Source organism: Magallana gigas, chromosome 9 (genome assembly GCF_963853765.1).
Source record: "Magallana gigas chromosome 9, xbMagGiga1.1, whole genome shotgun sequence".
Classification (NCBI taxonomy): Eukaryota; Metazoa; Mollusca; class Bivalvia; order Ostreida; family Ostreidae; genus Magallana; species Magallana gigas.
Window position 1 is genome coordinate 40365323 of NC_088861.1, and position 14490 is coordinate 40379812.

General features: G+C 34.8%; 2 protein-coding genes across 2 annotated transcripts in view; one reads left to right on the forward strand and one right to left on the reverse strand.

Moving 5' to 3' along the window:
* Positions 1 to 14490, reverse strand: part of LOC105346099 (proline-rich transmembrane protein 1) — a 65205-nt gene that overhangs the window by 23757 nt on the left and 26958 nt on the right. The gene's annotated exons all lie outside the window — the stretch shown is intronic.
* LOC136271728 (uncharacterized) lies at positions 9537 to 13580 on the forward strand. Its single transcript, XM_066072157.1, has 6 exons — positions 9537 to 10680; positions 10814 to 10885; positions 11081 to 11142; positions 11273 to 12082; positions 12714 to 12873; positions 13053 to 13580. The coding sequence occupies exons 1-4, from the start codon at positions 10366 to 10368 to the stop codon at positions 11556 to 11558; spliced, it is 735 nt and encodes a 244-aa protein (XP_065928229.1). The 5' UTR covers positions 9537 to 10365; the 3' UTR covers positions 11559 to 12082; positions 12714 to 12873; positions 13053 to 13580.

Genomic DNA, 14490 nt, shown 5'->3' on the forward strand with positions numbered 1-14490 from the left:
TCTAAAACATCTAATGGTCCAACGGGTGTATGGAGATCCGGACAGTGCTACAAATGTCAAAGAAAGGATACTGGAGAAAAGATTGCACAGAGAAGATAGATGAAAAGATAAGTAGATTTACATTTGCATGATCAGAGAGTAATCAGTCGAGCGAAACAGAGGTACAGACAGGTAAATCATTGGTAGGTAGTTCGATTGAAGCGAGCAGGTATGTGTTGAGTGTTATTGAATTTGGCTATAGTTTATAGGTTGACAGGTCTTATTCATTTGAGAATGTCCCTCTTATTTGTTATAAGAGATGAGAGCTAGCGGAGGCAATTATTCCAATTTGCAGGAGAAAGAGATTTTCTTGGAAAATTAGAATCTGGGGAGGCAATTGTGTCCCCACAAAAAATTGAAGAAGTCAAGGAAAGAGGAAGTAATCTTTCTTCCGAGAACTGCCTCCTCAAAGGACATAAATATAGAGATTGCGATACCCTGAAAATGTGGACCAGGTGTCTCGAGGACGTAAGCGCAAAAACAGATTGAGTTGTTGGAACGAGGATGTCAAGAATTTCGATTAAAATCATTTTTACGCAAGTTCTATTGTCTATACAATAACCTTGTCATCAAGACATGCTGGCTGACGTTTTTCGTACGTTTCTCGTGATCTTGACAATGAGCACATGGCGGGTGCGACAGTTCGACATGCTTATTTATCCTTTGCACCTGATCCCACCTTTGAGTTTTTAAAGAATTAAATACTTCCTTACCATTACAATTGTACATCATAAATAGCGCATCATTAAGATTTGATTTTAAATTACATTGCCTAATCTATATTCCATTTTCGAACATCAGAAGTTTTGCTACTAAGCATATCAACCATTTCTATTTTATGATATGCAGGCATTGAACGGATTAACCCCCCCCCCCCCCCCCTTCCCCTGTTTACCCTTTCATCGTAGTGGGGGAAAGACAGACAGTGGAGGAAGCTGTAAAGGAACAGCCCATCCTTTCAGACTTAGAGATCCTCGGATATCTAATTTTAGAACCCGTGTGGGAGACGAACCAGGGAAATGACAATATAGAAGAATAAGACTGTGATCCATGTGGAAGAGGAACAATCAAGTAGCTATTTGTTATACCAAAAGAGTGATAACTCTGTTTATATTAAGCCTAAATTTTGAAACAAATTTTCGTCAAAGATTTCCCAGCAACTACTGTATACAGGGTTATTTTCGCTCTGTGTATTTTTCGCCCTTTTACACCTGCTAACAGTTTCGCCCTGTCATGAGTTTTCCCAGACACAGATATGTTCTCAGAAAGATAATTTGAGACATTGAATTTCGCCCAGCCTGAAATTCACCTGCTGACAGCTAGGGCTAAAGGGCCGAAACTCTAACACTAGAGTTATTTTAGACTGTACAGAAATGCGGGTGCAAACCCCTAGTTCCAATGTTTTGAATTCTTAAACATACTCAAATTATAAGTCACACACAACATTTAAAGGTATGATAGGTATAACACCAAACGGTGCTGTGTGTTTTGTCAGTAAATTGTTCACTGGCAATATTTCAGACAAGGATATTACTAAGCGTAGTGGCATTCTAGATTTGTTGGAAAATGGTGATGAGGTGATGACAGACAAAGGATTTTTGATACAGGACTTTTAGGATCCAAATGGTGCAAAGCTAGTTATACCACCTTTTGGGGAAAGTAAGGGGAAATTTAGTACGGATGAGGTCAGTAAAACACAAACTATAGCAAGATTACGCATTCATGTAGGGAGGGCTATCAGAAAATGTAAAGAATATCATATATTTGATCAAGTTATACCATTGTCTATTGCAGGGACTGAAAATCAGATATGGACTGTTTGTTGGTTATTACCTCACTTTCAAGGAAAACTATTTTAAGCTTTGGAATTAAGGTGGAATTTCGATAAATACTTGTAGTACATCACAACATGGAGTTGTCCCATATACAACCTTAAGTTACATGTTAATAAAATGTGTTTTAACCTGTGTATCTATATTTTCAGTAAGTGAATACTTGTTCAATTTTGGTGAAGATCAGTGGTAAGGAACATATGTCAATGAATTTTGATCCTTTTCAATGTTGACATATCATTTGCCAGAATTATCAAGATCATTCGAAGATCAAAAGATTTGAATTTTTCAATTTATTTTTCATGTTCTATTGAATATTGTCAAATATGCAGTAAATCTATCATCTTAATTTTCACACATGTTAATGTTTTACACACTTACGTAGAAAGTAAGTAAAGTAAAAGATATCAAGTTTATCTTTCATCTCTTGCCTCTTTCCTGGTATAAAGTCAATTCTCTCTAGATGAAAATCATTTTGACACCAAATAAACAAGTCACATCAAAGTGCCTCTGTCAGTAATTCCCATCTGCCCCATAATTTTATGATAGTATTCATGTGTAGTTTTCAGTTTATAAGTATTGTTTATCCAGTTTAAGTATTTTAGAATTATAATTTGTAATAGAGTCTGAGCTAGGACATTTAATCTCTAGGAGTCCATACACAGGAACAACATTTGGGTCAATGACCATCCTGTCTGGTGATGTACCAAAATGACATGATGAAGGATTTATAACAAATCCTGCAGTGTTCCCTGTCAAAGAGGCATAGGACTCTGCAGCCTCATTTTCATGGTCTTAACCAAACTTTATGGCTGCAGTTTGAATTTCATTAGTAGAAAGTAAACTTTCAGCCAAACTTTCATGGTCCTTCTTCTGGAAGGAAGATGATGTTAATCTAGATTTTCGAATTGTTTTCCAAAAAACGATTTTTTGATTGATCTGTAATGTTTTTGTTTCTATATCCATTGACCCGCTTTTCGAAACATATAGCCTATCATAAACATTCTTTTCAGCCATTGTAAGGACAATTCCAAAATTCTGCACTAAAACTGGAAAATCATAGTCGGGGTAATTGGGAAAAGCATCGTTATTGATGATTCTGTTTGTTTTTCACATTTTTTTTTTTATAGGACAAAAAGCTGTTGACTCAACAATTTGAATAACATCCCTGGAAGTTTGCAGAAGAGTTATGAATTGTGAATTTGAATGTTCTAATTGTTTTGTTAAATTGTTAATGATGTTATGATAAGGCATTGGCTGCTGTAAAGGACAATACAATTTTGATTTGACTCCGTCAGTTCTTTCTTTTTGTATTTGAAATTGTCTGGACTTGTGTGTCCTCTACTACTTCTGGATTAACATCATGAAATCTTTGGGGTATATGCCAGGTCTGGGGCATGAATGTTTTTGAAATAACAATATAACAGTTCAAACATTTATTTAAAAAAAACAGACAGGCATGTGAAAAAAGCATGCTGTTGCAAAAATCTAACAAATCACAACCTTGTACAGGCTCTACAAATTAGGCCACGCCCACAAATTTTCATTTATAAAACAATCTAATATCTATTTTTTAAATGATAATCATTGGATTTATTCTATGTTCGTTTATTTTGCATAAAGCATGCAAGTTAAGAACAAAAATGTAAAATCTTGATTAACTGTCATTGAAGTATTGGTCAAATTTTACAACAGAAAGATATCATTGGTTTGGCGGTAGAGCTATCGATAGGTACGTAAACTAACCTTCTTCGTCGTGAATATATCCTTAAGCCTTTTTTAAAAAGATTTGGATGGTAATTTAACTGACTCTGACCATCCCAATATTGTTTGGTCAGTCGCATTCGGCAGAGACACCAAAGATCGCGTCCAATTCGCCGATGCCGGGCGCGGATCGCATTTCGCATTGCTTAGTTGTTATGTTCGCTGAGCCTCGCGGACGCGTGAATAGGGCCCATTGGGAGGTAATTCAAGTTGCCAACTATCGACGACATTGTGGAAGTCAATATAAAAGCCATAATTAATCAAACTGAATAAACTCCTAATGCGACCGGGAGGCTTTGGACTGTTCAGAATGTTGACAAAATAGAAAAACAATTTATTAATGTTTCTGACAAGAAAAAAAGATGTAAACTCAGAGAGTTGGATTTGTTGATGTTTTTATGAATGTTATTCAAATAATATCAAGTTATACTAGAGTGAGAGAGAAAGATTTTTATCAATCCATTGAATATAATATTGGTGTGTCCTTAAATGGAACGATTAAAAGTGCTGGATGGTCGTGGCCATTTTTAGACTATTAAATTAAATATCTTAGGACGAAAAGCTCTGTATAGAGATAAAGCAATCTAATTTAAAAAAGTAAATTTTCGATCATTTTTAATTTGGTATTTGAATCAAGAAACTGCATTTCGTTTCTGCCAGCTATACTTTTATAATGCTTGTAGTGTTTCCGGCAGCAGATGAATTTGATTTGCATTTGTCGACTTCCTCTGTTAGTTTATTAACTGTTTGTTTTTATGTGAGAATCTAATTTTAAGATTGCCAAGTTTCATTAGTATTTCATTTAGACAGTTTTACTATTCACTAGAATACTTTGAAACGGTATACCAAAGTGAGGGTGTTACTGAAAATAAGGACTATGAACTGAGAATCCTTTTATGTTTTTTTTTTTATCATTTAGCCAGTGGAGCTTATCGTGACATGTGAGTAGTATTACCAATACTCTGTATATGCGTTATGCTGATCATGTGTACTTTTTGATAGTAAATCATTTTCGGTTCCTACAGAACTTTTTTTTTAGAGCGACTTCGTTTGCCATTTCCATCTTTATTTTTGTTTGCGTATATACTCCAAGCCTTCGTATGGCCCTATCACACTAAATTGCGTTCCTCATATAGTGATTACGGTGTTTCAAAATTCCTCAAATCGCTGTGGGATCGGATTAGTGTTTACGGCGTTTTAAAATTCCTCAAATCGCTATGGGATCGGAGAATATCAAAAATCAAAAGTAATTGATGACAAGTAAACAAATCCTCTCTTTCAGTTGCTGCTGGTTGAGGAACTCGTTTGACACCGAAAAATCGTTCCCTAGTTAACTGGTCCCCACCGATATGAACGCTTAAACCATCTAAGTTCAAGTTGGCTTTCCTATAAATATCCACAATGTGGTCTCCATAGCTGTTCATGAGGTCTACAACTTCTGCATAGTTCTGTTCATTCTTGCAGAGAACTTGGAATGTTACCACCGTATTATTATACCTAATAGCACAGTCCTTGTCCGTAAGTCATTTTCTATTTCAGTTGTCAAAGGCTTAAACTGTTTCATAAAGGTCAATTGTTTTGTCAGAATGTAAACACAATGTAAATGCAATCATTTTGTTATAATTTTAAAATCATTGTCACGAGGAAGAAATAATCGGGAGGACAAATCGAGAAGAGGCATTTGAGGAATGTTAGATGACAAGTGATCAAAAAAGTTATTATATTATGACTAATGTCTGCAGATGCCACCGGTTCTCAAAAGAAATTTTAAAAAGTCATGGCTAACAAATAAACATTTGACATCTTCCATAGAATAGTGCACAGAGTCCGTCATTTTTTTTTTTTTTTTGGTAAAATAAAAAGAGTAAATAGATTTATTTGCTATGTTAATATTTTTTTCAAAAATGTAAAAACTATAAACAAAAACACATAATAGATTGTTTTAAGTGGAATTTGTGGTAATTTCTGAAAATAAATCGTCGAGCTGTCGTCAATTTGACGGATATTTCACTGAATGCATCGATAAGTGATCGTAATTTACAATCAATTTTTTAATCAATTATTATCCCTGACGTTTTCTTGCATGAAATAAACATATTTTATATCGAATTTTGAATAATAAATACGTGCATAACAAAATTGAAGAATTAGTCTTAAAAATTTAAGAAGTAAAAAATTCTTCTGTTTGAATCATCGGTCTGTCATATCGGCTGACAATAGCATCACATGTGAAAACGTTGCTATTTAGGTCAACATCAGCAAATTAGATGGAAAAGAAGGAACTCCAAACTGCGTTTTAACAAATTAAGATGATAATCCCATTGTAATATTTGTAAAAAATCTCCTGACATTTAAAAACTGAGTGCGATCGTCATTTCTGTCAGCAGGTGTTAACTGTATTCGGCAACGATCGCACTACAAAGGTTGTCGTTCATTATTCACAGTCTTCCGGTATTTTTGCTGTTTGCCGCTAGGGGCGCCACAGAACGTCAGATAAACAACATGGCATCGGAGCAGGATGGGGGTAAGACGCTTGGGCATTTAAACAAACTTTGTAGTATCATCTGTCAAAATATTTGACGTTAGCAGCGATTGACGATAGAAACAATGACGGTTAAAAAAAGCATTAACAGTGTATATGCAGTGATGATTTTAATTCAGGCGTAACAAAATGATGTAAAAAGCACATTGACAGTGTTCACTTCGTAGTTTTACTGTTGTACGCCAAATTTTTCAGAAGGCATGTTGCGAATATCATTATTTGACAGAAAATTTGTTGCGATTGTTCTGTTATTGACAGAACTTATGTTACTATCGTCTTCTTTTGACAGAATTTTTGGTTCTATCGTCAGTGATTGTTGAATGAATTTTAATGTTTTGAAATAATTGCTTGGTGTTTCACTATTTTTGAATAAAATATAAACAAATTGGTCGAAACATAGGCAAATTTATATATCTATTAAATAAACAAAGTGAAAGGGGGGGGGGGCATAATCATTTATGGATTTGCAGAAATTGCTTGTGTGTACTCTACAAATTCATGATCATGCAGCATTTTCGAAAAGAATGGGTTGTGTTCTTAGTTTAACTAAACATTGTACAGAATTTACATTTTATCCAAGGAATAAATGAAATTGAATAATAAATTTAATTATTTCTCAAATTTAATAGGACGGTAACACACTTGGGCTAATTTGGGTAGTAGATTTAAATTTGAAATGAAGTATGTTATGGATACTTGTTCATAACATAGGTGGATTTTCAGTTTATTCCTCATAATTTTACAACTGAATTTTTTTATGGAAGATATGATGGTTGTTTAAAAAACAACAATCAATTTTTAAAACTTCAAGCGGTTTAATAATTGCTTGCATTGATACGTGTTTCACATCGTGACTTAGGCAAATAAAATTGTTTACGTTGATCAAATAGGTGTTGCAACCAGAAAAAATTATTATTAAATCATTATTAAAGTACTTTTGTATATCTTACTCAATTAACCCCTACTATTCAAGCAAAACTTTACTGAGTTTTAAATCATTTTCATTTCCTTAAAGTTACACAGACAATTTTATAAATTTCATTTAACGATTTTGCGATATATGGTAATAGTTCGACAAGCAAGAACAAAGTACTTTTGTAAAAACATCAATTCATTGTTAATAACAATAATTCCTGTTAAATCTAAGATTGAATTCAAATTTATCAAGTCCTTGTCTTGTAAATTCTTGTTTTTAAGTCAAATGCAACTGTGTTTAAGTACATGTAGTTGATTTCATTCAGTTTATCTTGTTTTTACAGACACGCCAAAGAAAGTACACCGAGTAACAAACTATAGAAGAAAACTTAAACTTGAACAGCCGGAAAAATATGAAGAATATTTGAAAAAGCAGAAGGAGAGATGCAAGAAAGGAAGAGACAACTTAAAAAAACAGCTATCAAAGAAAAAACCATCAAGAGAAGCTTTACCAAAAAAAACAACACCAGCTTCAACGCAGAGAAAGCGGCAAGCTAAATACATGGAAAAAAGATTTTTAAACATTTCTGAAGAGAACCATGTGAAATCTAAGAAAGGTACAGTTGCCACAAGAAACAAGATACAATTCAAAAGAGAGTACAACAGAGACAAACAAAGAATTTGCAGAGGTAAGATGACATCTCAGAAAAAGAACTGGATACAGAAAAAAGACAGAGAAAGAAAACGTGCAAAGAGGCAGTCTATAAGAAAAAATATTAAAGGTCCAGAGTTAGAAAATAAACAAACATGTACAGTAGCAGTACAGTCTTCAAATTTAGGTGAAACAAACCTTATTGACGAACTGCGAAAAACACCTAAAGGAAAATCTGCTATTATTGGTGCAGCAAGAAGCTTAGTAAAAAGGATATTGCAAGAAATTTCTTGCTGAAAGATACAAACTAAACAGAAGAACTTTATCAGCAAGGTCGAAGTTACAAAAGAAAACACGCATTAATGTGAAAAAATACGGTCAATTTACACTAGAACAGATATCTCGAGAGTTGTTCCTCAACGTAGGTATGCTACCAAAGATGGCCCAGGACATTTACTGCTGATATGTGTGAAAGAAGCATATAACAAATACAAAAGGGAAAACGCACAGGAAACCGTATGTTTCAGTACGTTTGCTTCTTTACGACCAAGAAATGTTCGATTACTAAATAAAACACACAGAGAGTATTGCATGTGTGGGTACTGCCTTAATGTTAGGAACAAGTTGTTGAATTTAGAGCATGCCAAAAAGTCATCTGGCCAAAAAAGTGTTAATGAAGCCAACTTGTTAGAAATGCTTTTGTGCCCAAAACCATCCAGTCAGAAGTTCTTTGCTCCACAATGCATTGAAGGAAAATGTTTTAAATGCAGTGACTATAGTAAAACCTTAGAAGAAAGATACAATGATATACCTGAAGACAAAGAGCTGACATGGAATCGATAGGAAAGATTTGAAGGCAAAGCAGTATTGGTAGCAAAAACTGGTAGAAAACATGAGTTGATCCTTGAACTGGTAGAAACTGATATCTTGCATCCAGCACAAGGAACAACATTCTTTAAACATCTACACACAGCCCAGTGGCAGCAAACCCAATTCTCTCTAATAAAGGACAATCTGCCTGAGAATTGGATTCTTCAGGTGATGGATTTTGCTAAAAATAGAGGCATTAACTACCGAGAAGAAATCAAAGCAGCTTTCTTTGCAAATTCCCAAATAACAATGCATCCTATCGTAAACTATTATCAAAAGGGAGATTGCCTGGTCAAAGATGTTTGTATTATACTATCTGAGGACCTCTGCCATGACTACCATGCTGTAGACTTCTACAAATCCTTAGTGGATAATCACATCAAGGATCAGCTGAATGCAGCACCTTTGAAACAAGTTATTTTCTCTGATGGATGTTCTGCCCAGTACAAGTCCAAGGGACCTTTTGCAGACTTGTCTCTTAAAGAAATACAAATATCCAAATTTTTTTGGTTCAGAACATGGAAAAAGTGCATGTGACGCTGAGATAGGTGTTTTGAATAGAGCTGTGGATCGAGCAATAATAGGGAAGAAAGTTGTTATTAATAACACCAAAGATCTTTTTGAATTCTGTCAAGAAAAGTTGATTTTAGATGAACCTTACACAAAAAGGAACTTTTTCTATGTGAAAGCAGATAAAATTTCGAGAAATCGACCAGAGACAAATGTCAAACCGATCCCAAATACAAGAAAACTGCACAATATTGAAAACACAACTGAACCATACTTGATCAAAGTAAGGAACCTATCTTGTTTTTGTGTTAACTGTGTGAAAGGAATATTTGAAAATTGCCTGAATTCTGATTATGTATCTGCTTACCAGTCAAAGAAGATTACTTTGTTGAAAACAAGATGCAAATAAAGGAAAAGAGACTGTAACAAACGAGAATAAAGAGGCAACAAAGGAACACATAGAGACAATGTTGACAAAAAAAAGCGAAACTGTTGATGCAAAGAAAGCAATTAAATGCTGATAAGGATGGTAAAGAAAACAGAGAAACAGATCTGGGAGACTGCAAGAAAACTAAGAAGACCAAAACGGAAATCAAAGTTAAAAAGGAAAAGGTTTGGAAGGGTTGTCAAGAAAAAAGAAAAAAATCTAAAGTATAGTTTATCTAATCAGGAAATCAGACGAGGTCCTCTGGAGGATGTGAAGGAGGGAAACAAAAACACATAAATGTATGCAAGGACAGTGAAGGAGCATCTGAAGCCTATTTGTCTATAATGGCATGCCAGAGTTATGAAGATCTAGAAATTGTAGCAGATCAATTACAGCTATCACCCATTTCAGAAAAAACTACTGACGTGACGATAACTACACACAAGAGAACTGTTGATAATGCATCGATGTCACTTGTACCAAATGATGATGGCCTGGAGAATCTTTTCCCATTTCTAATATATGGAGATGGAAACTGCCTTCCTAGATGTGGTAGCCTTTTTGCATATGGAACGGAGAATAAACATTTAGATATTCGAGCAAGAATTGTGTTACACTTGGTAAAATATATAAGGAAATTTATCTGAATGCAGACTTTATTAGAAATGACAGACAGAAATTCCACAAATGATGCGCGTACATTTGCAATGTTCTCTGAATTCTTCAGTGGGGAGAACTTAAAAGACCTAGCAGTACAAGGAATCTTTGAAAAAGAAGTCTTTTCTATCCGAAAATCAGGCACTTACATGGGAGCATGGCAGCTCTTGCCAACGTTTTAAACAGACCAGTAAGATCTGTTTATGCTTTGTATGGAGGGCAAACTGTTAGGAAAGAATTAAATAGAACATTTTTCCCTTTTACAAGTGAAAAGCAACAGGATCAGGGAACTGTCTACATATTGTGGACAAATTTGTTAGGTGATTCAATACCGGAAAACCAGTGGAAACCAAACCATTTCGTAGTGTTGCTTCCACTTCAAGAGCCAGTGAAGCACAGTTATGAGGTTTTGAACAATGACGCTGGATTGGAAGATGTCACTTCTTTTTTTGTGACTTTTGAAAACAGCTTGGTAAAAATTTTATAATACATTCATGTGTTCAGTTAACCTGTTTGAAAAAACTTCCTTCATAAGTAACCTGGAAATCGCTTAAATTAGTTTTAATTAGTAAAAGTTTGTTTTTAAAAAAGTCTTTTATAAACAGGGGCCTAACGACATGGATTTTGAGGAATCCGGTTCAGAGAGTTTTGATATTTCGACTCTAATATCAAACTTGGTAAGAAAGCCAGTACTAAGCAGCATGTTGATATTAATTGCCTCTGTTTTTGGCATAAAATATCTGCCAACACTGAGACCGTTACTAGATTTAAAAAAAAAACATGGACCAGTAAATCTTTAGCAAAGGTCAATGATAACCACATTTGTTGCTATTTTTCTCAATGTACTGTATTAGCTCATGTCCACTTGTTAGGATGAAGATCTATCAACAGAGATGTCGCCTACTTTCCCTTCATTTGAAAGGAAAGAAAAGAGGTAAAAAATAAATATAAACTATCTATCATTTTACGAATTTGAATAATTATTTTAAAGTAATAAATTATTGATTTGAAATACATGTAGAAACTGAGTTTTTTATTGACTGAAACTTTCACACATTTTGAAGCAGAACATCTTTAGAGAGTGGTGAGCCAGTACAGAGTGATGGGCAGAGTTATGGGTCAATGAAGAGTGATGTGCCATTGCAGATGAATGGGCCAGTGCAGAGAGATGGGCCAGTGAAGAAAGATGTCGAGAGTGACGTGCCAGTGCAGAGTGGAGTGCCAGTGCAGAGAGATGGGCCAGTGCAGAGAGATGTCCAGAGTGACATGCCAGTACAGAGAGATGGGCCAGTGCAGAGTGACGTGCCAGTGCAGAGTGACGTGCCAGAGTGGAGTGGCAGTGCAGAGTGATGGGTCAGTGCAGAGAGATGGGCCAGTGCAGAGAGATGTCCAGAGTGACATGCCAGTGCAGAGAGATGGGCCAGTGCAGAGTGACGTTCCAGCCCAGAGTGACGTGCCAGTGCAGAGAGATGTCCAGAGTGACATGCCAGTGTAGAGAGATGGCCAGTGCAGAGTGACGTTCCGGCCCAGAGTGATGTTCCAGCCCAGAGTGACGTAACAGTGCAGAGAAATGGGCCAGTGCAGAAAGATGGACCAGTGCAGAGAGATGGACCAGTTCAGAGTGACGTTCAAGCCCAGAGTGACGTTCCAGCCCAGAGTGACGTGACAGTGCAGAGAGATGGGCCAGTGCAGAAAGATGGACTAGTGCAGAGAGATGTCGAGAGTGACGTGCCAGTGCAGAGAGATGGACCAGTTCAGAGTGACGTTCCAGCCCAGAGTGACGTGCCAGCCCAGAGTGACGTGCCAGTGAAGAGAGATGGGCCAGTGCTGATGAATGGGCCAGTACAGATTGATGAAAACAAATCAGAAAGAAGGTGGGGTATTTATTAATGAATTTTTTTTATAAAAATACTATAATAATTACCTATTGTCAAAAATATTTGATCCAAATACATGCATAACAATTTATGCTGAACTTTGTCAAACTAAGTTTACTTTAAATACATGTATTGTATACCCTGATAGTTATCCTGATGGCACTTACATTCAAGTGAAACACGGCCATGATATGTTTCCTGCTGTTGTATGTAGACTTTAAAATTTCGTCGTTGCAGATTGAGTATTTTAAAATTACTTTTAACGATATTTAATATGATTCTATTAACCCTTTTAATCAATCTTTTGAATTGTTTGTCTTCCAATTTTCAGTATTATTCATACATGTTTTATATGCTGCCTCACAATATTTTATGTGTTGAAATATTTGGGGGGGGGGGGGGGTGCAAAATTAAAAAAATTGTCATTTTAAAGTTAATGCAGTATTAACCTCTAACATTTTGTCTGTTTTTCTATTTATATTTTAGAGAAAACATGGATAATTTTTTTGGGATAAATCATATGATCCTTTTTTTAACAATTAGATCAAACTGTGCTATTATGCAGACTCTGTCCAGTGTCAAATTTTATTTAAATTGTGTTTCTTTCTTCTTACAATGTATAAACCAGGTTGACGGTTGGCCATGGGTAAAATATTTTCATGAAATCAAACCTGGCCAGTGGACCATGCGTGATACAACCTACACCATCCTTACAGATGATGTCTGTGGTGTCCTTAAACCACCAGAAGTTGCACAGAAAGGCCGGCGCTTTTTCTTTGTATTTCAGGGCAAGTATGTTGGGAATTTTCATGAAATAGAGTGATACTGATTTTTAGTTTACTATGAATAATTAACAGAATTTAGATAAATTTTTCAAGAGTATGTTTTATGTACTTGATATTAAAGTATTTATAATGTTCTTTTGTATATGAACTAATAATTTATTATTTGGATTTTTCATTTTCAGATTTCAAATTGGATAAACGGCAGTGAGTCAGAAATATTTTATACATATTTTAGAGTTGTCAGTCACCTCATTGTCATGTATTGACAATAGCACAACAATGATCTGTCAAGTGTTTACAATAGCAATAGGAAGCTGTCAATTGTTGACAATAGCAACAATTTCGTCTGTCATTTAATGACAGTAGCAACATATTTATCCGTCAGTTTCTGATGATAGCAACAAATTGGTCCATCAAAATACTGATGATAGCAACTTGGATAATTATTAAATTTAACATTATCTGATGGTTTTTACACTTTTCAAAAACAAAACTTTCAAGGGTCTGATTATTAAATCATATTTCTTAAGCATACATATACTGCTTAGCTCTACTTTTCAACATTTTTTGATTTACTTTGTTGCTATTGTCATTAAAATTCCGTCAAAATTCTTTCAAATTTTTACATTAGCTACATTGAAATTTTAATTGTCAATAAAATAACTAATCAAGAGGCCTGTGTTTTTATTTTTTTATTTTATCTCATATTGGGTACATATCTACATCTTTAATGCAAAACAACTATGAAAATAAGGGGTTTAAAAATGTGAGAAATAATTTCCTCTCTGTGCACTTCTTAATGGAAGATGTCATTTCATCTTCGAAACACTCGAAACACACAGATTATTAAACGTAACTAGACCTCAACAACTATTCGTCTTACATGCCATGTACCCAGCACGTTCCTCTACTTCAAGCATGAAAGCGCCTAAACTTGAAGGCTTTCAGGTTTACTAGTTCATTGTAAACCTAACGCTGGAGTACTTTTATTCCTCTTCACTTGTTTGCTTATGAAACGGGAAGGAAACTCATTATTTATGTGTCTGGACAATGAATATTTTTTGTCCTTTTAACAGGAATCATTTATCTAAACAATTAGTTTTTCCCTTTTTTTCTTTTCTATGATAACAAACAAAGCGGAAATTGTGTAAAATCACAATTTTTTGGTAAATCATGGCTTTGTGTCACCATGTAATTTAGTTCCTGCTATAATTTGATTCTTTTGTATTGAATTACTAAACAGATTATAAAAAAATTGCACTCTGCTTAAATTATTGCACTGCGGTTTTTTGTGTTGTTTTTATACATTCAAAAAGCTATATTTACATTCTACTTTGTTTTCCCATTAAATTCTGTGATCTTCAAATGCCTCTAATTGCAACAAGTAGTCAAAGGTCAAATTGACGAGTTTTATTATGACGTCACAAACGTTGAACGCTGTAAACTGTAACGTCACAAGCGAAAATCAAATTTCACGCTTGTGGCTGTTACTGTGGCTCTTCCATTAATATTAACTTACCCTTAGGATAAGATCGGAATTTTAAGGTATAATTCATATTTGCAGACAAGGCAAGAAGTTAAAAAATGTAAATATAAGCATTAAATCATGATTTTGTGAAG